Raw genomic sequence first — 25233 nt, 5'->3', positions numbered from 1 at the left:
AACTGGAGCCATGTCCTTGGAGGCCTTCTTAGGGGGAGAAGCAGTGTCCAAGGCCTCTTCAAATGTTAGCTTCCTTTTAATTGGAACAGAGGGGAAAAACATGATTCTCCCTGTTCCTTTTTGAATATGGAGCTGAAGCTGATGTGCATCCATAATCTCTAAAATGGGCTCCACTGGTTAAACTGTTTCAGAAGCATGACTGGAGTCTTTAGAAGGCACAGTCTTGTGTTTTGAATTTTTTGGTACCAAAGTCTTTGGTCGGGTCGAAGCTGTTGGCTCCAAATTAGCTGTGGAGGCTTTTTGGTTGGTGTTGAAGTGGTCAGTTCAATGGATCTGCTCGATCCTGAAGATGCCTGTGATGTGGCCGAGCCGAAGGTCAATGCCGAAGATATCTTAGCTGTTTTCGGTGCCACACCGGAAGGTGAGGCATCCGAACATGATTTTCAGATCCGACCATGGCCCAAAGGCAGTGGCGGTCCGGCGACCTGTTTCCGGGGCTTTTTTAGTCTTTGTATGAGGAGTTGGAAATATTCTACTCACAGGTTGCACGGAGGCGACTGGTTGGCTCTCAATTTTCGGATTGGTTGTTTGACTCCGAGTCTTCGATTGAGAAGGCCTCCTCCTGTTCTGGTTCCCTCTATGCTTGGTCTTCCCCGAAGATAACCAGAGTGTCGTCTGGTGTTTTGGATGCCATCTCCAACAGACGAGCTCTTCGGTCCCGGAGCATCTTCTTGGATCGAAAGGAACGGTAGGCGTTGCAACTTTGTTTGTTGTGGGTGGGGAGGGACGCAAATTACACACCAGATGTTGGTCAGTGCAGGGAAATTTGACACTGAGGGCAGAAATGAAATGGAGTATGTTCTATTAGCTTTGCATAGTCCAATACCACATGGAGAAGTATGCCCGAGATGGGCACAGATGCCCCGGAGGGCGGTGAGACGGCTATGGGTGTGGAAATTCAGACCGACCATGAAATATATAGAAAACACCGATCAAAGTACAATACTGTCTCCGAAAGAAAGACGGAAGAGAACAGTTCGGAATAGCCTGAGCTGAGGAAATACTGGAGCAAGAGGAACACACGTCCAAACCCTATGGCACTGAGAAAACAATCTAACAAAGAACTTGATGCCAAAGCGCAGTATCACTAAGAGGAGGAGTCACTCGATCCTGTGACTCTAAAAGATTCTTCGAACAAAAACAACTTGCAATAATCCGTACCAAACATTAGATGGCGGACTTAAGCAAAGCATATCTATCTACAGCCACACATGCCTTCAAACCTGACACTTATTTTGATATCTGTTTCTTCGTAATCAGGTAAGTAGGTTTACAATAATAAATACTTTGCAGTTTCAAAAATCAACAGTGCAATTTTTCAGTTCAGCAATGTTAACCTATGGGAGGAAAACAAAAATGCAGGTTTGCAGGTATGTACACGACTTACAAATCCAGTCTTTGGGGTTTTAGGTCATTAGGTCAACACCAGACAAGGTTCAAATCAGTACCAAGAGTGCACCCACAGCGGCACAGGGTGGCCCGTGCAGAGGTCAAATTTGGAGTTGGACGCCCAATGTTAACCAATGGAGACTAGGGGTGAATGAAGATGCGCCACTCAAGGGTGAGTAACACGGTGCCAGGGGTCGATCTCCTGGGGGTTGCGGTAAGCACAGGGATTCAGAAGGCAGCACCAAACTTGTACCCTCAACAAAACAGGGGTAGCCGGGTGCAGAGTGCCAACACAGCATTGTGCAGCCAATGTTAACCAATGGAGACGGGGGGTAACCGAAGATACGCTACTCGCAGGTGAGTAAAGTGGTGTCAGGTGTCAGTCTCCTGGGGTTGAGGTAAGTCCAGCGGAGGGCCACAAGGCAGCACCAAACTTACATCCCCAGCGGCACAGGGGCGGCCGGGTACAGAGTGCCAATAGAGCATTGGGACCCCAATGCAAATCAATGGGGGAGGATCAGTTTTGGATAAATGCTGCAGGCTCGGGCTAGGAGGCTGAACACCAAAAAAAAAAAAACGCTGCCCAGGTAAGTTCTGATGCTAGGGGACGTAGGGACACTGACGGTCAAGCTCCCGAAGGCCCAGGGGCTCTGGGTGCAGGAGTGTCCTTTAGCATTGGGAACAGATTACCAGGGAAGTCGCGGTCAGGGGGAGTCTTCGGTTTGAGGCTGCAGGCTTTGAGGCAGAGTCCGGCAGAAGTCAGCTTATGGTGGACTCAGATTTACTGCAGAACCTTCACAGAACCGGTGGGCTAATTGGACTTTGGCCGTAGGAGTTGGGTGCAGAGGTAGGTCTGCAGGCTGTTTTGTGGTTCCTCAGGGCAGAGAACTTTTTCTTTTAAAGTTGGTTCCTATTGAACAGGTCTGCTGTTCTCGGAGATCTTGATCGAAGGCAGACAGCCCTCCCAAAGCTTTGGAGGTCGTTGGGATGCAGGACAGGTTGTATTTTGGGCAGGATCGTCAAGGGCTGCAAACAGGCCGGTAGGGCTGGGGCCAAGTCAATTGGTATCTGCAGTCTTCTCTGCTGATGAGACTCCTTTGTGTCCGGCTCTTCTTAGGTCATCGGGAATCTGAGTTCCAGAGTTCAGGGGTATCACCTAAATTCTCAATTTAGGGGTGATGCAAGGAGTGCTAGCTGGTAGCCAATGGGCTGACCACCTTCAGGGTGACCACACCCTTCTTATGACCACTTCTGCTGAGATGTGGGCAGAACCCTAACCCTAGTAGCCCAATGTGATGTGATGTGGTGGACTATGTGCTTGGCCTCAGTTCAAGGATGGCAGAGTACGTGGAAAAAGCATCCAAAAACCTTGAGGCCAGCCAACAACTCCAGAAGCACTGGTATGACCAAAAGGCTGCACTGGTAGAGTTTAAACCAGGGCAGAAGGTATGGGTTATGCAGCCTGTTGCTCCCAGAGAACTTTAGGACAAGTAGAGTGGACCTTACCCCTATCCTAAAAAAGAAAAGTGAGCTCACCCACTTGGGTAGACCTGGGCACTAGCAGGACACCCAAAAAGGTAATCCATGTGAACCACCTCAAGCTTTTCTGAGACAGGGCTGATGTAACCATGCTGATGGTTACTGATGTGGATCAGGAAGCAGAGAGTGAGCCTCTACCTGACCTCCTCTCACACAAGTCGAAAGATGGGTTAGTTGATGGAGTTGTCTACTCGGACATCCTCACTAGCCAACTGCAGGCTGACTGCAGGCAAGTCTTGCAGCAGTATGCAGAGCTTTTTTCCTTAACCCCTGGACAGGCACACCTGTGTACCATTGATGTGGCCACAGGAGACAGCATGTCTTTCGATATCCAAGATCTATCGGCAGTCTGATCAAGATAATGAGAGCATCAAAGTTGAAGTCAACAAGATGCTGGATTTAGGGGGTTTTGAACCCTCTGACAGTTCCTGGGTTAGCTCAGTGATCTTAGTTCCCAAACCTCATACCCAGGGTGGAAAGAAAGAAATGAGGTTTTGTGTGGACTACAAAGGTCTCAACTGTGTCACCAAGACAGATGCTATTCCAAGGGCTGATGAGCTAATAGACAAATTAGGTGCAGCAAAGTTCGTCAGTACCATTGACTTGACTGCAGGGTGCAAATTAAGATGGCACCTGGAGCAAAAGAAAAGACAGCATAGCATTCTCTACACCTGATGGACATTATCAGTTTACTGTTATGCCCTTTGGCTTAAAGAATGCCCCTGTCACCTTCCAAAGTTTGGTGAATCAAGTCCTTGTTGGCGTGGAGTCCTTCAGTGCAGCATATCTAGATGATATGGCTGTGTTCGGCTCCTCCTGAAAGGATCACCTGGGAAAGGTTTTTCAGGCTCTGCTAGAGATATTGCATAAAGCATACCTCACATGGACTAGGCTTTACAAAATGGGCTGACTGCCCAACCACAAGTGCCCTAGGGTTTGGCTATAGAGGGAGACAAAACATACCCTATTGGAATGCCAGAGGCTGAGGGTCTATTGGCATACCATACAGCGGTGCCTGGAGGAGGGTCACCCTGTAAAACTAATGGCACAGACAGTATGCCTGGGCATATGGGGTGAGCAGACATTGCTGAAGTTCTGTTACATATCACTATTAGTGGCCAGGAAGGACATTATCCAGGTATGATACAGTAGAGACAATTCCTAAACAACCCTAGGGCTTGGAATATGGACTGGTCCTTGACAGCTGAACGGGCTGTATATATAAGTATGTGGCTGCCCGAAGAAATTTGAGAAAAAATATATATGGGGCCCGTGGAAGAATGCAGGAGAACAAAGAAGCTGACTCAATGGGCACAACTTACCAACACAGGGGAGATGGCAAGGACCTATCTCTTATGACCCACAGAACATTCGGTAGTGTTGACTCGCATCATTTTCTACATAGTGCTAATGATGCATCTGTACCCCAACCCTGAACTATGCCCCAAAAATGTAGAATTTGGAAATGTAATGTTTCTCTTAGATATTTGTTGTGTACTTATACATTGCAAATAAAATATTTAAAAAAAGAACGCTAAGTTGCCTTTCAATGGAGTGTTCTTTCCAAATTCTGCTATTTACGAGAAGACTGTAGGTAGTTTCCCTGGTGGACGAAGCAAAATTAGGACTATAATGCTCTCAAAATAAAAAAAGACTAGGGTGATTCACAACACATTTGCTGTACAAGCCCTGTATAGACGTTAATCACATTACTTGTAAAGAGTGATGTCCACATGCCCTTGATATCGAAAGGGAGGCTGTGCCTGTTTCTCCTTTCCCACTGGCATGACACTCTCTGGTTCCCCATTCCGCGGTGAAATGAAGGGGTGGTAGCGTTCAGTCTCCTGTGGGTGGCGTGCCTCCAAGGCCTCCTGTGGATTCAGGTACAAGGTGATTGGGACCATAGGAAGGATGCTGATGTATCTAAAGAGTGCAAGAGATAATGAACGGCTGTTCAAGCAAACATGAGTGTATAGTAGGTGTGCACATATCTGATTGAAAAATCTTTCAAACATGAAAACAAATAAATACTACATGATATTCACAATATCAAACTAAGCTTAAACGGTCTGACAGGAAATGGATAGATGAAAGTGTAGTCTTTTTTGGCACCCTATCAGTTTACTCACTACACATGTATGTCTTCATCTTCTATGATAGTTTTCTGTTGTTCAAAAGTCTCTGCTTGAGACTTTGTGCCATGTCAAAAGCTACACTGTTTTTGCATAAGATGCTTCTTTAAAGTATCTCATTGGGAAGGAGCTCTCGAGAACATAAAACTGTACAAAATATTTCACGGATACTAGCCTTTCCACTAAATTTCTCATATTTGCAACCATCGCTCCAAACATTATTTACTCCTAAAAGTTGAAATTGAATTGCTTCTTTCATGGCTTCATCCAGGGCAGTAGTTTTCAAGGTTTTAATGTTTAGCGCACCACTGAATAAAATAATTTCAACTGGATCCCTGAATATTTGCTAATGATTCCTCACAATGAATATGCAGAATGTCAAGCCTTGACTTAACATGGTAATTGTACTATAAAATCAACAAGTTTCAGATGTGTGTTTTAATGTTTTATGCTACATAGATAAAGTTACCTTTAAAGTAACTGTATTACTCTTAGCGCAAACTTTCTCATCAAATTTGTGGGACGAGTGCTCCTTGATGCACAACATGCCTCTCCTTTGATGCGCATGTCAGCACTTCCTCCAGTGAGTGCCAGAGAGCTGCGGCCAAAGATGGCCGCTCCTGTGTGAGGCTCTCTGCATCAGAGACTCAATCATTGTTCTGCTTAAATAAACAAGTTACTTATCTTCTGGCATGCTCATTTCTAGTACAGACTATCTAATCACATATTCCTTACCTTTTAAATCTTCTCCAAGTGTCAGACTGGATCCAGAAACCTTTGCGCAGTATCACTGTATGACAGTATGTGGCATAATGCACCAACTCCATTCTGCTCCATAAGTGATGCATAAAACTACTTGCAGGTGCCACTCACGCATGATGATGTCATTTACTTTCTAGGCTGTCCATGTCCCCAGGCGCAGAGCCCAATAGCAAACTGGCTTTGAAAAACATGCAGATTTTAAGGGATAGAGCCCAATTCAACTAACAAAGTGGATTGGTGAGGAATCTGCTGTTGGGAGTCTTTACCGGAAATGATGTTACAAAGATAAGTAACTTGTTCTGATAGAAACTTCTGACCACTGATTCCTCCCCTTTTGAAATATACCAGAGCAGTACCTCTTAGCAGTTAGGTTTGTGAACTGGCTCAAACTAAAATGCCCTGTAGGACCGAGTGGCCGAAATGCACCTCTCGTGAACCTGTCTGTCTAGACAGTAGTGGTTCATGAAGTATGGAGTAACATATATAAGCCCCCTGGCAGATGTCCGGGATAGGAACTCTGCTTGCCAATGCAGTGCTAGCAGCCTTGGCCCTGGTGGAATAGGCTTTCAGCTCTTCTGGGGGATGCTTTTTGGCCAGTGTGTAGCAGATCTTAATGCAGAGCACAATCCAAAGGGAGATGATCCTTTTCTGCACAGCCTTGATTTGTTTCTTTCCCAGCGAAACCCACAGAGAGAAGATTGCCCACCTGATGATCTCTGCTATGTTCAATTAAAAGCTCAGTGCTCTCTTGGGGTCCAACCAATGGAGTCTCTCTCAATCCTTAGAAGGGCTCAAAGGGAGTATGAATTAAATATGTGAAGGTTCCACTGAGGAATATTGAAAGACGAGTGAAGAAACAAGTGTTGGAGACCTTCCAAAAACGCAGCACAACCGGTGACTTCAATAATGAAGGCTGGTCTGGTAACCGTAAAAAGACCAAGGTGCCAAAAAGTACCTTTTAACTGCGCTCAAAGCAAAGCCTTTTTGGGCAAGAGACAACATGAAACAACGTCAGATAAATTGGCCTGAGGAAGTACAATCAGGGGTGTACCTCACACCCCAAACCTGACATTTGTCTGAATGACAGGCGTACAACAGTTTTTGTCAAGGGACGATAGGCTGCCAAAATGACCTTAAACACCTCTGGAAGAAGGTCAAAAGTGTCCAGCTGTTGCCGCTCATTCTCCATTCTTTAACATGGAGATCGCAAAGGGCCAGGTGCAGAACCTTGCTTTTTTGTTGTAGCAGCAGATCCTCCCAGAGGGATAGCCTAGTCCGGGGACAGATGTTCAAGCCCACAAATTCTGGATAGTATCCTCTCTGTGTCCAATCTGGGGCCACTACGATGACTTGGACCCGTTCGTTCCAAATTATCTTCAGAATTCGGGGTAGAAGTCATATCAGCGGGAAGGTGTACACAACTCCACAGCTGTACTTTAGACCCAATGTGTTCCATAGTAGAGGTGCCTTGGAATCTCCAAAGCACACAACTGTTAATATTGCATGTTCTTGGCAGTGTCAAATAGATCGAGCCAAGGAACTTGCCATTCAAGGAAGAGATCTTATGTCATCTCCAGGAATAACTAACACTCTTGATCTGCTAGGGGTCGACAGTTGAGCTAGTCTATCCTGGCAATCAAAGATCCTGCCAAGTGGTTCTCTAATAGGAAGATGCCTTGATGATCCAGCTATTTCAAGAGGCATATTGCCTCCTGGCAAAGAGGCCAGAACCCCACACCACCCTCCTCGTTGCAATACCACATGGTGATGTTACCTGCCAGCACCTGCACCAGCCTTTCTTTTTGAAGTATGGAAGGTAGGCTCTCAACGCCAAGCGAGTCGCAGCTCCAAAGGTTTATATGCAGCCAGGCCTCTGCCAGAGTCCCTTGGTCTCTGATCTCCCCCTCTCCCAAATGGTCGCCCCAACCCAGAAGGTGGTGCATCAGTAACCACAGTCAACTCTGGGTGAAGAAAGGAGAGGGTCTGTTGAGCCAAATACAGTCAAGAAACCACCACTTTAAATCTTTTGCAGTCTTGTCCGCGATCTGGACGTGGGGGGAGACGATCCCTTCATGCTGGGCCCACTAAGACTTCAGATCCCACTGCAGAGCCTGCATGTGCCATCTGGTGTGGTTGACCAGCAGGATGCAGAAAGTCATCTGGCCAGGTAGCCTCAGAGTGTACGTCTCTGAAATCTAGGACCAAAGCTGAAAGATCGAGATCACTGCTTGAATGCCCTCATCTCTCCTTTACAGGGGAAAGGTATGGAACCTAACCATGTCCAGAATGTCTCTGATGAACCATCAGAGAAAGACTCAGGTGTGACTTCGGCACTGTGAGGAAAACGGGGTGTGTTTTTAGGGGTGGTTGTGCAACCTCACCATACAATACACTTAACTACCCGTTTAGGACCTGTAGGGTTCATCTATCAAAGCTTGAGCTCAGCCCTGCGTAGCTGTGGAACAGAGCAGCAGGGCTGACACAGAGGAAAAGGTGGAAAGCATTTAAACAGAACCAAAACAACCACAGAAGAAATAAACACAGGAAATCTGACACCAATTTATAAAAATAGACTTTTTATAAGAATACACTAGAATGACAAAGATCCACCGGAGGGTTCCGGAGATATAGATTTTACAAGCAAAAATAAACCAAGTCATTTCCCTCAACTGTGAACAAGCCTTGGCAAAGCCAAAGGAATCTATACTTGGAAACGTTTCCAAAGAAAATATAGGCAAGTGTCAATGCGGGTGTTTGGAGGTACTTGGGGCAACCAACACCAGCAAGGAGCTAGTCGGGGGAACAGCAAGGTCCTCAAGAGCAGTTACCTTAACAGAAGAAGCAGACTTCCAGCAGTTCCATTCACTTTATCTGCATTGTAATGGATCCTTTTGGAGTGGTGCTGATGCAAGGGATGAAGGATGGTGAAGACGCTCCAAGGATGCTGTGGATGCTACGTGGCCAAAGGGGTCTTCCTGCAGGGATTTCTTGGTCCACAAAGATGGTGATGGGGTTCTGGTTACAGGGTCGACGTCCCACAAGTCCTCTATGGTCTGGCCGAAGTTAAGTCACACGAAGACTGCCAGTCACCTGTTGTCACAGTGACATGACAATACTCGTTTTTCTAAGGGTTCCAGTAATTCTCCAACAGCACTTCCGTATTCAGGGAACTTGGGTGTAACTCTGTGTTTCGGGTCTTAGTGTAGCATGGCGGTGGTGGTAGCGGCTTGAAGATTTTGGGCTAACAACTTGCCTCAGTGGGCTTTTTCAGCTATTGTGTTGTGAACAGGAGGACAGTCAGCTGGCATTTGGAGTTCTTGTGGCTTGACTGGGATCTGGTGACATGGCAGACAGCCCTTCTCTTTGTTAGCCCCTGGGTGCAGAAGGTGCAGTCTTGGATTGTGCAGCCTCACTTTGCTGGTCCCTTGGTGCAGCAAGGCAGTTCATCTTCATTCCTTCTTCAAGGTCAGTTGAGATCTGAGGTATGGGAAGCAGGGGTGCCCCTCTGCCATCAGGGCAAGATACGGTTGGTAGCCAATGGCTACCATGTTCCTTCCCACCCGGTGACCACTTCCTGTGGAGTGTGGCATCTGGCTTTTCCAGGATACACCATTCTGTCCACTCACAAGTTGACGAGAACCCTCTCTCTGTGTTCATACCTCCATAACCCACCCCTGGTATATGGCTAACTCAGGGTTACCACTCCTGGAGAAACCAGTTTACCAACTGGTTTCCCCCTCACTTCTCCCCATGCCAGCCTGTCGGTCTAAACAATGGGGCAGCCCTCCTACCTGGGGGGATACATTTACCCTTCAAAGGCGGCTTCCCCTTCAAAGCCTGCATTTTGGGGCTAACACCTAAGTGGCTTCCTGCAGGAGGAAGCTAACAGCTCCCTGGCCTTCAATCCCTCATTCTCCTTCTTGAGAGTCATTGGCATGTCTCTCTAGGAGGGAAGAAAGCTGTCTCGTGGAACAGGCTCCATGTCTGCCCAGGAAGGCAAAAGAGTTTTAAAGGCAACAAAGTGACAGCTTTGTAAAAGCTACATACAGCAACAAGTTGCATTAATTTCAACTTGAAATACAAGTCGGGCTTAAGGTAACAAGTTATTTACACTGTTCAGGAGTTAGCGCAGCTGAGGGGTCAGAGTATAATCCTGTATTCGCCATTTGGGCAACAAAGTTTCCACAATAAAAACAGTGGTTTCCCTTTGCTTTTAATGGCAAAGCAGGGCTAACAATGCACAATTGATCTGCCAGTCTGCAGAGGGAGACTGGGGGACTTATTTCACTTGGGGGACCTCCAGAGTAGTATAACTAGTGCTGGAGTACCCCTCTAGTTTACACACCCTGGGTAAAAGGTTACTTTAAGGGCCACTTTTGGCATGGTTAAATCCCCTCAACTTTTTGCCTGGTATGGATGCTAACATGACACTGTGTGCTGGGATCCTGCTACCCAGGCCCCAGCACCAGTGTTCTTTCCCTAGACTGTCATTGTTTCCACAGTTGGCACACCCCTGGCACACAGCTAAGTCCCTTGTAAAAGGCACCAGTGGTACCACGGGATCTGTGACAGGGAGGGTCCCTAACGGCTGCAGCATGTATTGTGCCACCCTAAGGGACTCCTCACAAAGCACATGCACGCTTTCATTGCAGATTGTGTGTGTTGGTGGGGAGAAAAAGGCAAGGTCAACATGGCACCCGTTCCAGGGTGCCATGGCCACAAACCACTGCCTGTGGCACTGGTAAGTTATTCCTCGAGCAAGCCTTACAGCCATAAGACAGGGTGCACTATACCACAGGTGAGGACATAGCTGCATAAGCAATATGTCCCTATAGTGTCCAAGCCCATTCATAGACATGGGAAGTGCAGTGTGGCCATATTAAGTACATTGGCAGGGAGTTTGTCATTATGAATTCCACAGCTCCACGATGGCTTCACTGAACGGTGGAAAGTTTGATATCAAACTTCTCAGCACAGTAAGCCCACACTGATGCCAGGGTTGGATTTATTGTGCAATGCACACAGAGGGCATCTTAGAGATGCCCCCTGTATTTTACCCAACCCTATACTGTAAGGTTGACCAGTCTGTGCCAGCCTGCCACTAACAGACACTTTTATTACCCCATGGGGTGAGAATCTTTGTGCTCTCTGGGGTAAGGAACAAAGCCTGCCTGTTCTGGGTGGAGGTGCTTCACACAACCCCCCTACAGGAACTGTAACACTTGGCAGTGAGCCTCAAAGGCTCAGGCCTCCTGTTACAGTCCTGTTCCAGAGCTCCAGGGCACTCCACGCTTAGTGGAGATGCCCTCCCCAGGACCAAGCCCCACTTTTGGAAAAACAAGGAGGAGTGACCACTTCTACTGGGACCATCCCTAAGGTGTCTAGTGAGGAAGTGACCCCCTCCTTGCAGAATACTCCATCTTGTTTTGGAGGATAGGGACCAATATGGTTAGGAATGAGCCCCCCCTACCCAAACGGAGGGGGCAGTTGAAGGGTGTAGCCACCCTCAGGGACAGCAGCCATTGGATACTGCCCTCTGACCCCTGTAACACCCCTAAATCTAGTATCTATGGGCTTCCATGAACCTTACTCACCAGATTCCTGGCGATCTCAGAAAAAAGAAGGACTGCCAACCCCAGCAGAGATGACTCCAGACGACAACTGACTTGGCCCCAGGCCTACCGAACTGTCTGCAGCTTCAGAGACCCCCTGCTCCAAGAAGGTGACAAATCGTGCAGGACCAGAGACCTCTACAAACCCCCAGAGGACTGCATGCCTAGCAGAGGACTAAGAACTCCAGAGGACAGTGTGGCCCTGACAAGAAGAAACCCCCCAACAGTACTCCAGAACCACATGGATCTGCAAGCCCTGACCACTCTGCACCCGAAGCCCACAGCCCGAGTCCCAGTGGTCCACTGATCCAGAGAAAGTCCAGAGACGATTCTGACCTGAAGTCTACCCTAGGTTGACTCCTGCTGGGCAACACAACAACGCCTGCAGCCTGAATCGTGAGGACCCCTCCCCACCGGATCTGATGAAGATACCCTTCGCCCGAGGAGACCCTGCAACCGCAGCCCCCTGGCCTTGGGGAATCTGCCAGACGGTCCAGCAACATCCAGCGGGCGTCTCCCCTACCTGTCCTTCCTCTGTTTTCCAAGAACCAACCCCCCTGGACCCAGCTTGCTGCATTTTTTGTGACCCCTGGAGTCCCCTTATTGAAAAGCATTAGGCGCCCAACTCTGTGTTTGCACCATGCATCCTGCTGCCCCTGGGCGGCAGAGGGTGTGTGTTCGGTGTAGACCTGTTCCCCCTCCCCCCCTCCACGTGCTCCTCTAAACCCACCAGATCTGCTCCCCGAGGACAGGGGTACTTACCTGGCAGCAGACCTTCTTCGAGTGGCCCAAGTCTCCAGAGGCCCCCAATACAAACCTCACAACAACTTTGACCTTTGCATCCAGACGGCAGAGTGCTGCTGATGGTACATGTTTGGGGTCAATATGAACTTTGACCTGTGGGCATCCAAACTCCCAGAGACTGGAACTGTAAGCTGAGTACTTACCTTCAAAACATACTAATACTTTTCCTCCCCTAGGACTGCATTGGTTCCTATGAACCAGTACTATCTACTTTAGCCTCTGTTAAGCCTCTGGGGAACCCCTGGACTCTGTACCTCATTTTGGAATACTATATACAGAGCCAGCTTCCTACATTTACCACATACTAGGGACTTACAGGTCTGATCGCCCTTTCCAATTGGGTGCAGCCAAATTGACAAACTTTACGGTCAAGCACGTTACACGCACGTTGATAGTGAACCTTAAACATGACAGGAGGTTTGCGTAGTCTGGAAGTGGTTGAGACTTCTTGAGGTGAACCCGCCTTCAGATAGTTGTCGAAGTAAAGGACGACTAGGACCCCTGAACTCTGACTGCATGCTGCTACAACTGCCATTACTTTTATGAACACCGGATAGGCACAGTGAACTGAAAATGTTCCTGTCCCATTACGAACCGCAGGTAGTGCCAATCGGCCTGCAGGATGTGGAAACGGAAAGAAGAGTCCTGCAGGTGAAGGCCACCACCCAATCTCTGGGGCCAAGGGCAGTTGAGACCTGGGAGAGCCTGAACATCTTGAATTTTTCCTTCTGGAGAAAAGGCATTGAGAGGATGCAGCTCAAACAGGGTGAAGGCTTCTGTCCTTCGGTACCGGAAAGTAGTGGGAATAAAAACCACAACCCATTTTTGACACCGGCAATCTCTTGATGGCCCCTTTGGCAGAAAAGCCTACACTTACTGCCATAAAACATACAGATGGCCTTCAGTCGTTTTGGGAACGGTGGAAGGTGTGCGGACTGGCAATGAAAGCCATGGTGTAACCTTTCTGAATTATCTGCAGTACCAACCTATCCAACATTATGATCTGCGAATCACGCAAAAATCATCAGTGCCTGCCCCCAAGCACGAAGCAGTGCTTCTCAAAGGGCATGCTAAAGGGGTTTGGCAGGTAGGGTTGCCGGGCTGGAGGTAATGGGAAGAGGACGGAGTGGCTAGCTAGCCCTGACTGGGAGGCACTTTGAGCGGGGGCCGCAAAATTGCAGAGCACCCTGCTGAGGCTGAACTGCCAGACGGTTGTGATACCTCTGCCAAAGCTAAGAAAGGAACTATGGAGCTGATGTGGCAGTGATCATAAGGCCAGAGAGCGTGCAGGGGCCCTGCTTTCCTTGAAATGCTATGGAGCGTAATCAGCTTTGTCCCTAAACAGGCAAGACCCATCAAGGGATGTCCATAAGAGACAAATGGACACTGGCTGAGAAACCTGCTGACCGCAACAATGCTACCCAGATATATTCTTGGATTTGTTTAGGCTAATCATGTACTGGCATTGTGACTGAACATAATGAATTAATTATTGACCATAAATGTTTTTCGATTTTTTGTTATCTTTGTATTCTATTTGATTTATACTGTTGAAGGAATGGTTAGAATTCGTTTGTATCAATATTTGGATTTTCTAGTTTTTATATAACTTTTTTATGGTAGTATGACTGAGTGGGTATGTGTGAAGTTGTGAATGATTCTTTATTGCTTTGAATTATAGGTTTTTTGTATAGAACTGGGGATGGTTGTTTATCTTCTATTTATTAGCTTTTTATATTTAGAGTTTTTATGTGTAATAAATTCAGACCATAATCACGTGCATGTACAAAAGAATAAAGAAGACAGCAAACATAGGCTGTAAATATATGTATCAGTATAAAAATGAAGAAAGTTATTGTCTATATTAAAAGGAAATAAACTATTGGACTCCCAAGATATTTACTTAGATATTAAGAAAGACAATATATATTTATGTTTGCTTAAATTTATAGCAGCCTGTTTATGTTAAAGTATATTCTTCCCTGGAGGGGCTACTATATTGTGGTCAGGGACCCTCTGGATTTCATTATTGACCGCAACACTGATGCCAATGGCTCGCCCGATGGAATAAGTGGTGCCCAAGTCACAATGCACTGTGAACTTGACGCTTCATGGCTTGGTTGTGGACAGGTTATAGATCTTCAGAGCTGCTTGTAAGGACTTGCGCCACTGAATCGAGTGAGGAATCAGCGGCCTAGAAGACAGCTGCCAGTTACAGATCTGATGGCAAAGCTGGGGAAGAAAATACCATCCTTCTAAAGGTCTCCATTCATTTGGACTCCCTATCAGGGTGGTGAGTAATCAGAAAGGTGTTCACGTTCATTATACTTGTAGATGCTGGCCCCATCAAGCTTTCAGGGCATAAGTGCAGGTATAAAAATGCATGGTTACCTGGGGCAGGGTGGTTGCATCTTGCAATCTTGCAGTTTGACCAGGGGGCCAGAACAAGGTTTGTTCCAAGCCCCTAAAAGTGTATCTTAAGAGCTTCACTGAAGGGCAAGAGGGTATCAGTAGCTGTTTTCCCTGGCTAGAGCCCTTCCATTAAGACATTGGTTTTGACCTCTGAGATAAGGAGCTGGAGAACAAGATCTTTGGCTGCCCTACGCATGTTCATAACGTAAGAAGCACTCAGCTCAGTGGCAACACCAGAGAGTGAGAGGAGGGCAGAACTATGGAAAGTATCAAGGCCACTGGCTTCTTGAAGACCATCATGCCAATTTCCCTTCTGATATGACTGCCCAGTCTCATCACCAGTGTCGTAATCACTGCCTGAACCTGTGCCAAATAGGAATTAAACGTATGAGCCCTTCCTTGTGCAGCCGGCCACACTGCTTCGATGGAAGCCAAGTAGGGCCTCAGTTGAGGTCATAAAGGTGCCAACTTAGGGTCAGAGAGCATATGGGGCACCTCCTCATGTAGTGGCGAAGTCAGCATTGGTGTTGATCTTCCAGGAACCAGAGTGGGGTGAGTCTGAATGAAGCCGGAGGAGGCCCACTGGTGAACTCGTAAGGTGCAGCTAGCACTGATGCGAACCTGCAGCAGCACTTCCAATTGGAAAGAAAGGAACGGACATCAGTGCACCTGAGTGACCCCTATATAGGCCCCACATGCCATTTCTGGAGTGGAATGGAGTCAGTGAGGAGTCGCACTGCCCCACTTACTGGTGTGCAAAGGTATTGCTCAAATGTTTCTAGATCCAGTCTGACGTCTGGGAATATTGAAAATGTGAGAAATCTGTGGTTAAAAGTTTCTATTTGAATCCACAGAGGTTTACAATTCAATAGCAGACCACTTCTCATTTCGCTATATGCGGACAATATTTTACTGTTAAGTGTGCCATCCTGGAGATAACCTGAATCCTATTTTGGATGAAATAGATTGCTTTGGTGCATTTTCAGGGGTAAACATCAACTGGGGAAAATCGGAGCTCTTTCCACTTACTGATTCTACTACTCCTCCCAGTGCGGAATATCCCTTAAAATGGTGCAGTGAATCGTGGAAAAAATCTCGCTGTTCACATTCATAGTGATAAAGACCAGATCCTAATGCTTAATTATGAGCCTGCTATACAATGATTAACAGTGGAGGTGGATTGTGGAGTGAAGTTCCCGATGTCCATGGCATGCCAAATTTCTCTCATTAAAATGAAAGTGCTTTATTTTTTTTAAAAACAAATCCTATTCCACCCACCAATAACTTTTTCGCCACGCTCTCCAGCTACTGACTCAACTTGTTTGGGTGGACAGACACCCTCAAACTCCGGTGGGAAGTTCTCACTTTCCCATATGAACGCGGAGGCTTCGGAGTGCCCCATTTGAAGTTCTAATTCCTAGCAGCACAGTGTCACTTCTCCCATCACTGGTTTCACCGGGTGCGCGCATTCCTTATGTGATTCAAGAGCAGGACCTTGCTGTCCCAGTACCTTTGCGCACGCTCTTACCCTGGGGCGTTCCATTAGACCCCAGAGACTTTCAAACGTTATCCACTACGAGCTGGGCATGGTGTAAACTTGCACGTGTGCTAAGCTGTGACTTACTTTACTCTCCCCGCCCTGACGTTAGCTAACAATCAATATTTTCCCATCACACAGGAAGTATTGGGACAGTGCACACTACAAACAATTATTCACACAGGGGGTGATGTTTTTCCAGATGATCATGTTTTCTCACAAACTGAAGACACACGTTTTGCTGACGCCACCCAAATGGCAACCTTTGTGCTATGTTGCTTGCAAAGCGCCGTCCGCCCTCGCTCCCCTACAGACTTCTTCCCCCTCATGTTAGTCATTACAGTAGACTCAGGGGCACATCTTGTCTCCAGACTCTAGAAAGGAACCATTGTTCTTTTACCAGTTTCTGATGTGAAGCTTAGAGAGGCTTGGGAGTCGGACTTGGGTCGACCCCTGTCAGAGAGCATATCATCCGCCCGTTGCACCTAAACCCGTTTTGTGTCCTTTAACCACTGACACAAGCTGCTGCATTTTACATTTTTGCGCAGGGCATCCGTAACACCCAGTGCTATAGCCCCAGTGGAACCCTCCAGATCCTCTGCCTGCCTCAAATGCCTTGCTGACTTCCCGCACATAATGTGGACATGTCTCCTTATTAGACTTTATTGGCGCAATGTGTTTGGCCGGCTATCACTAATGCTAGGCATGACTCTTTACCCTGATGGCCCTATTAGGGTATATGGGCGATATTCCTAAAAGCCTGAGACGTTACGCCGTTATCACACTCCTACTGTGCAAGAGAGAAATAGCAGTCCTTGGGGAACCAAACAAGTGCCTTCTTCCAAGTGCTGGATCACAAGCCTAATTTATTATGACAACACTTGTGAGATATATGCCTCTCTCTAGCCCCCAGCATCTCGACTATGGGATATTTGGCAAACGCTTAGAGAATATCTGCGCATCCATGACATTAATCCGCCTATTTCTCTACACCACGCAGACACATGTTGATGTATGATATTGAGATTATGTATTTTCTATTGTGCCTCCATGTCTTTGAATGCTCTGCTAGGTTGTTGTCTGTTGTCCAGCTCTTTATTGATATGCCTTCATGATGAACATGCCTGTTGTGTTTTCATTTTTTTGTACATGGTATCTTAGCTGTCATTACATTGCTCGCTCCTCTCCTTAAGACACTTCATTAGCGGTTTACATTGCTGTATATTTCTTGAAAATGATAAATAAAGTTTAAAATAAATAAATAAACCAAAAAAAGTCTCTATTAGAAAATGGGGTTACTAACTGAGCTTGGTCCAATACTGATCTTGGCAGCACGCTAGGAAATACCTCAAGAGATGTCCTACTAACCTACAAAATACAATGATCATCCTTAGCCTAGGGCTCTGGTCTTCTGAACTGCAGGAATGCAGCCCAGCGCTGTGAACGGATGCCACATGCAATATTGTGGATGGGGGCCGGACCGCAGGGCGACTCACGTGCTCAGTGGGCCCGGGGATGAGACTACTGATGGCAGTGGGGGCCCAGCCTGTGCTGAGCAATCCACGTTCCCCTAATTAAGATGAAGCCTATGCTCTGCATTGGCTAGCAACACCCAGTATAACACCTCCTACTATGGACCTGGCCTTGTCGGGCCACCGTGGAATGCAGTGTGGTGTGAACAGCATTTTGGCCTCACTCCTTTACTGTCGTAAGCCAGGAGGACTTGCTGTACTTGGTTGCCCTGGTGGAATGCAGTCAGTGACTGGAAGGCTAGGTCAGAGCCTGACATGGGTGCCCATTTAAACGCAATGAGATCTGGGCACCGTAGTGACACCATGTGGGGCTTTCACATGAGCATGGCTACCACGGTGGCCCCACTAATGTGGTCAAACTGACATAAGGGACTGCAGAGTCTGTGGCTGGGGCTCGCTGGGACCCCTGGTGGTAAAGGGGACCTCTACTCACTCATCTCTCCTGTCCAGCAATTATCTTCCGATGTTGGCTCCTAGCCCACTACAGCAACCCATTATACCCTGGCCAGCAATGCATAGGAGTAATAAAGGGACTCTACGGTTAAAGCTTAAAATTACCACAAGAAAGACTGATCTTTACTACAGGGAGTTTGGTACATGAGGGATATAGTGCCTCATTAACTAAATCTGCAGCTAGCTCTCCTCTGTCCTTGTAATTATTGCAGCCTCCAGCTCTCATCAGTCCAGAAAGTGAACACGATCAGTGCCAAACCAAACTTGCATTTGAGTAGAAAAGACAACAGGGCGAACTCACCATAGACTTGCCTGCAACAGAGAGAGGCTCCGGGCCCAGAACTCGCAAGAAGCATACCAAAAATCACAGCACAGATTTTAGACGTGCATAACAACCTGGACACAACTGTTTGTTAAAATGTTTTTCCACTGTCTTGGGGAAGAAGACTGGGAGCTCCTTTGTCTGCTCAAGGTGGAAAGGGGGAAACCACCTTAAGCAGATACTTGGGGTAAGTTTTAAGGACAACCATGTCAACCTGAAAAAAGTCTCTAGTAGTGTGAGGGCCGGTAGTGTATGAATAGGACTAAGGGATGTTGGGCCAGATGTACCAAAGGATTTTACCCATTCTGTGTCTATGGGAAAAAGCTTTCGTACATATGGCCCGTTATACCTACTAAAAAGACAACCTTCCAGGACAGAAATAGGACTGAAATCGCAAAGGGTAGGAATGCAGTGGTCAAGGAAGGTCCTATAAGTCTGGTGAGGACAATTTTTCAGTTTTCAGACTGGTGAAGGTGGCACTCTAGGTGGGATGGCAAGTTTAAGGCCCTCCATGAAGGCTTCAATAACAAACTTGAAGAGTGAGGAGTGTTCCTTGTTTTGCATGTATGGGGCGAAATTGGTTTGGTGTAGCCAGATCAAGGTGTTTGCTGGCCCTGACTTTTGCAAATGTAAGAGGTAGAAGATGATGTCTTGTACCACAGGTGTAAGGAGCTTTATATGGTTCTGGGATACAGTAGTGAAAAAACCTTTTCCACTTGGCAACATAGTAAGTGCGGGTGGTAAGCCTACCGGCTTCCTTCCTGATGTCTGTGTACTCTTGACATCAATTGAGATAACCAAACTTTAGGACCTCAGGAGCTAGATCACTAGGTTGAGCTGCCTGGGGCCCATGTGCCTGACTCCACCATAGTTCTGGATGAGAAGGCCCAGCGTGGTGGGGAGCTTCTACTGTGGAGCGATGGACACCTCTAGAAGGGTTGAGTATTTGTCCGGCCAATGTGGGAGCCACCAGGATGATAATGAGGGATGTTTGCCTCTGTTTCCTTACCACGCACAGCAGAAATAGAAGAAGAAGAAAAGTTTATGCAAAGATCCCTGACCACTTCAACCACAGAGCACTGCCCATGGAATAGAGGTGTGGAAACCTGGAGGCAAAGTTTGGGCATTTTGCGTTTTCACACATAGCGAAGAGGTCTATGTGTGGGTCCTCCAACCTCACTGAAGAAAGCAAGGGAATAGGAGTTGTGAGTGGAGTTGCTACTAATGGACTTGTTGCTGCATACTTCTGAGCAGGTCTGCAGAGTCCTTGTTCACCCCTAAGATGTACTTGTTTTGGATCGCTCAATGCCAAATTTACTGCACTAGAGCTAACAGTTGAGGAGTGTGTTGCCTTGCTTTTGCAGGTAAACGGCGGTCATGTTGTGATTTTCTATCCAAGACCATCATGCCAGTCAGGGAGAAAAACTTTGAGTCCTAGGGGTAGGTCTAAAAATGCCATTTGGTTGGTGTAGAGACCCTGTTGATGAGGCGGCCACAGACTCTGGACTGTCATGTCCTTGAGATGCACCTCCCTCCATCCAGTGAGTTATGTGTCAGTCGTGGAACCAGGTCCATGCCACACAACAGGTTCTTGCTGTTTCACCACTGCAGAAAGCCATGAGTTCTGGCCATTATCAACACTAGATCTTCCCAGTGACCTTCTGCTTCTGACCACTGTGCCGAGAAGGAGCTCTTGAAGTGGACACTTATAGAGCCTTGCGTGAGGGTCTGTAGGTATACTATGGGTATACAAGAGGCCATCATACCTAGGAGATGCATCACTGTTCGAACTGTCTGAGGACAGAACAACTGAAAGAAGACGCAGTAGCTACTGGAATGCTACCATCTTTTGGTCGCTTGGGTATGCCTTGGCAGTGACTGAGTTTAAGACATACCCCAAAAAGTGTTGGAATCTAGGTAGGGGGAAGATGAGAGTTCCACTCATTCTGAGACGGGTGGCTACCATAGCCCAACATCTGGTGAACCTCCCAGCCTCTTCTGAGGTAAGCGGCTGCAAACACAAATATTTAGGGAAAACCCTTGGGGCCGTGATGATTCTGAAGGGCAACACTTTGACCTGGTAGTGCTGACCACTTATCATGAAATGTAGATAGCGTTGATGTGCCGGATGGATGGAAATGTGAAAGCAGGAGCCCTTTAGGTTTAAACTGGTCATGACCTTGCCTTGCTGCAGCAGGGGGGATGACATCCTGTAGGGTGACCATGTGGAAATGGTCTGGGAGGATGCATCTGTTGAGAGGCTTGAGATTGAGGAATGACCTGAGAAAGCCATCTTTGATTTGGGATAAGGTGGTACAGGGAGCCGGCGCCGTTGCCCTGGTTTTGAGGAAGGCACTTGCTTAATCAATGTCCCTTTCATACAAAGTATCTGGATCTCTTCTTGCAGTAGGGTGAGGTGTTCTGGGATGAAAGGTTGCATGGGGTGCGATGTTTGCTGGGGCTGAGATGATCTTGAAGCAGCTGTCGTGCTCTATGATGGATAGAACCAACTGCTCTATGGTGATCTCTAAACAGGGACCACACTCCAACAGGAGCAGTGTGGAATATGGGGCAAGTCAAGGTTTGGCAGTAGAAGCTCCCTTGGAGGGTTGTCTCTACCTCAACTTTTGGAACTGTTACCTCTGAAAGTGCCCCGTGCATCACCCCCATTTTCCCTTTAGTGTTAAGTTTCCTGCTGGTGTTAGTATGACAATGAGGGTTGACAGAAGAAGCTTTGGAGCCACCCCTTCTCTGCTGCTTTGGAACGGAGTCATTGGCTGATGGATCTTGAAGGGCACCCATGGCCTTGGCAATGTTGGTCTCCTTTACCCTTACCAACATATTTTCAACCTGCAGATGAACATGTTATAGGGCAAGATGATGGGCTGATGCCAGCTTGAAGCCAGAGACACACAGCCAAGAGTGGCAGTGTAGGATCGCTGAGGTGTTTAGTGCTGTATCAGCAGAATCTAAAATGCATCAAATAGTGGTGTTGGATATGGATTTCCCCTCCTCTACAATCCCTTGTCCCTTCTTGAAGAATTGGTCAGGGAGATGTTCTTCTCAGTGGGCCTAGTTGTAATGAGACTGCAGGCCAACAGAACTGCTGATGCACCAGTCTGTGGCAGCACCAACCACTATCCTCTTGCCAGACGCATCAATGCACTTCCTCTACTTATCAGGATGGAGGGGGGGCATGCCCTTCGGCTAGGGCTTCTACTGCTATATTCTAAACAGTGGAAATGACCAGGAGTCTGGAGGGACATGACCTCTGATATAGAGGAGAATAGATGATACAGGCTCAAATTTTGTAATAAGCTGGGGTGTTACTACCCAGCACTTCACAGGCTCTCTAAAAATCTACGGGGAGATCTGATCATAGTTTATAGCAAAGGGAGAAACTGGACACTTTGTTCTTGAGATAATCTATACTAGGAAGTCATCATCATCTAGGGTGACATACAAGTAACCCTTGTGGGAGGTGGCAGCACATTAGATGATACCTTGGTAAACAGTGGTGGTGTTCACTGGGGAAGCAATAACAGAGACATGGTCAAGGTACTTTTCTTTTTTTTTTTTTTTTTAAACACAATACATATTTACACCACTCACTAACGCTAGACTTCCTTTTATATTACACATTTTTACAAAATGGCTAGAGCACATTTGAGATGTTTCCATCAAAACCCTCTAAACTCCTGCAACTATTGCACATCTTAGCTGCCCGAAGCAACTAGTGTCCTAGATATACAGAATGTTACTGGATAAGAAACCCAAAACTAGGATCTGCATCAAACATAGATGGGAGATGGACCTTTCCCTAGACAATTCCCAGACGAACAGTGACAGTTTTGCTGTGTACAGACAAAAGAAATCTCTATGAATGGCCAACACTAGGCTATACATTTCAAGGTTTGTACACAAGTGTACTACACTCCTGCCAAACAACACAACACTGACTTATACCTGCTGCAAACTGCTGCTGTTGTGGCTATGTAGATGCAGACTTTTTGTGTCTGGCATGGTATTGTCAGTCAGTGGCTGAATTATGGGAGCAGTTATTTGCTGATATATCGCTCATGACAAAGTATAATAGATCTAGATCCTCTTACAGCATATTAGGGTTACATACACAATGTTCCCGAAGTCGATCAAAAACGAACAGACATTATTTTATAATTAGCACAATGCTGTTCAATGGACTAGAGGGACACCACCTAAAGACATGTATTGGCTGATAAACAGATATACAATAGCAAACTGAGGGAACTCTATGCACAGCTTGAACCCCTCCATCGCGCCACAAAGACCTGTGACAGTCTCTGAGTAAATTTCTTATTAAGAGGCAAATGGGCATATAAATCAATTTGATCCTGGTTGAGCACTTTTATGTATGATGTAAACTATGGATAATCTACACTGGACCTCTGTAATGTTATGATTCCATACTGTGTGGCTGAACTAGTGTCTGATTTTGACTGAAACGGCAGATCAGTGTATCCCTTGTCCGTGTACACCATGTTATTGTATATACATGACGTAATGTACTTACTGAACTAACTGTGCTGCGATGTACGCTACTCTATGAATCATCATCATACATAGTACTTTTCAAGTTGTCTTTGTATAGTTAATGGAAAAAAAAATACAGTTTAAAAAAATGCTTCCTCCAGTCCCTTTTTGAAGAAAAAAAAAGGGAGCAATCTGTATATATGTAGAATGGAGGGGCTGCTTATGCCTTGCCATTCTGCTATTCTCAATATTTTGGATAGTATCAGTAAGAATGAAAAAGGGATGTGAAAGCAGTAGAATAATTCAGCTTGAGTCTCAACTAATTGGTTGAGCAGATTTTTAGAATTGTTGACAGAGGAAGCTTTCATACTAGCGGAAACCGTGAGTATGCCACCAATGCCGCCTCAGTCCTGGTGAATTGTGTTCAGACACCAGAGTGGTTGGGCTAAATACATGAATGAAGGAGGAACTTATCCAGACTGCAAGAGTGACCTTAATAACTAGTCTCTGGTTCTGCCAAGATAAAAGTGCAATGTGAAGTTGCCGAAATAAAGTATTTAAAAGCAAAGCAATGTCATAGATGTTGTCAAAGCTGTGTAGTGTATCCACAGCTGAAGGGGTAAGGACACATACAAAATATGCTACAAAAACTATCTCTTCGTTTAGATGTGACATTTAACAGTACCTTTTATACAAATGAGGGACAAGTTCTAAGGACATCAATACTGACGCCGGAGAAGTGGACTATGAGTCCCACACTACTGCAGGGCTAAAGGGGAGGCCCTTTGCCCTCACATTACCTAGCTTGTATCATCAGCTCTTCATAGCACAGAGGGAACTCATGCTGCGCAGGAAAAAAACGTAGACGCCAGAACTGGGTACTATGAGTTCCACACAGCTACAGGGCTGAAGTGGCCTCACATCGCCTGGCCTGCATCATCAACGCTTTATACCGCAGAGGGAACTCCCGCTGAACGGGACATGCCCTGGGCGTGTGCCTGGGCAAAGCCCGGGCCAAGAGCTGGCCCATCTGCGCCTGTCCATGTCTGGACAAGGCTGGGCTGGGCCAGGGCTCAGCTATTCAACTGATCTGAGGTAACAACGTTGGCAGGCGGTGTAGAATGGGTAAGCACAAGGTCACTGCTATCACTCCTGCAGCTAACGAACGCCGGTCAGTGGAGTCTATCACAAGTTATTTGAACACTCTTATGAATGTTATTAACTCGGAAATTGTGACTGTAGAAAAACGGCTAAGTGTCACAGGAGAGTCACTATCACTTATAACTGGCTCAGCCCAGACAGGCCCAGCTTTAGCCATGATTACACCTCCCAATGAACACTTTGGGGGTCCTTCTGGAGGCTCTGGCAGTGATCTTAGCCCTGCGCCAAATAATCTGCCTAATAACCCGTTGTGTATCCCATGAGATTCTTGAAATATTGGCGGCTTTCCCAGAGCAATAAAAGGGCGTTGCGAATTCATAGAGAAACAACCTAGTTCTGGGAAATAGTGAATGCTCATTTTTTCTCAAATTGTTTTGCAACTGAGACAGATGCAACAATTACCGAACATGCTTCGGTGAAGCACTTCTAGGCAGAATATGACTCTCATATAGCACCAAGGGCCTCTTATGCTATCCCCCCTAGGATTCCTAGACTGAGCAGCAATAAGCAGCTAACGACCTCCCTGAAGGATGTTGTGTCTGTTGTCGAAAGGTGTCCATCCAATAATGCACCTGGACTGAGCGGGTCCCTATCGATCTCTTGAAGAGCAATCTTACATTTGAGCTCCAATCCTGGCCAGAAGTTTTACAGAGTGCAATCATTATACGACCCCAAAATCTGGGTCTAAAAGTTCAACTGTTCCTATTGTTAAAAAGAGTGATAGAGGTGATTAGGGGTGATAGGGGTGACGCTAAGTGCTATTGCCTTTCATCCCTAATTGACTCCACCGCTAAGGTACTGGGGCAAATAATACTGAATGACCTGGAAGTTTGGGCAAGTGAAAATGATATTCTAACACCTGGTCAATATGGCTTTAGACAAGGCCTTGGGGCTAAAGACCAGTTCTGAACTTACATCTGTTGATTAACATATATACTCGGTAGTTAAGCAAGGATGCCTTTTTTTGGCATTTATGGACCTAATCGCAGCTTTTGATATTATTATA

At 46.6% G+C, this 25233-nt stretch overlaps 1 protein-coding gene across 3 annotated transcripts in view; it reads right to left on the bottom strand.

Annotated features, from left to right (window-relative positions):
- The window catches only part of SCAP (SREBF chaperone), a 657412-nt gene that overhangs the window by 147023 nt on the left and 485156 nt on the right, over nucleotides 1–25233 (bottom strand). For 2 of the 3 annotated variants that reach the window (XM_069210888.1, XM_069210887.1), the window contains one exon: nucleotides 4702–4911. The exons of the other annotated variant lie outside the window; for it this stretch is intronic. In XM_069210888.1, coding sequence (XP_069066989.1) covers nucleotides 4702–4911 — 210 coding nt within the window. The remainder of the gene's footprint in view (nucleotides 1–4701; nucleotides 4912–25233) is intronic. 3 annotated transcript variants of the gene reach the window in all.

This window comes from Pleurodeles waltl, chromosome 10 (genome assembly GCF_031143425.1).
Source record: "Pleurodeles waltl isolate 20211129_DDA chromosome 10, aPleWal1.hap1.20221129, whole genome shotgun sequence".
Taxonomy (NCBI): Eukaryota; Metazoa; Chordata; class Amphibia; order Caudata; family Salamandridae; genus Pleurodeles; species Pleurodeles waltl.
Note: the sequence above shows the minus strand (reverse complement) of the source record. Positions and strands in the feature narration are given on the sequence as shown.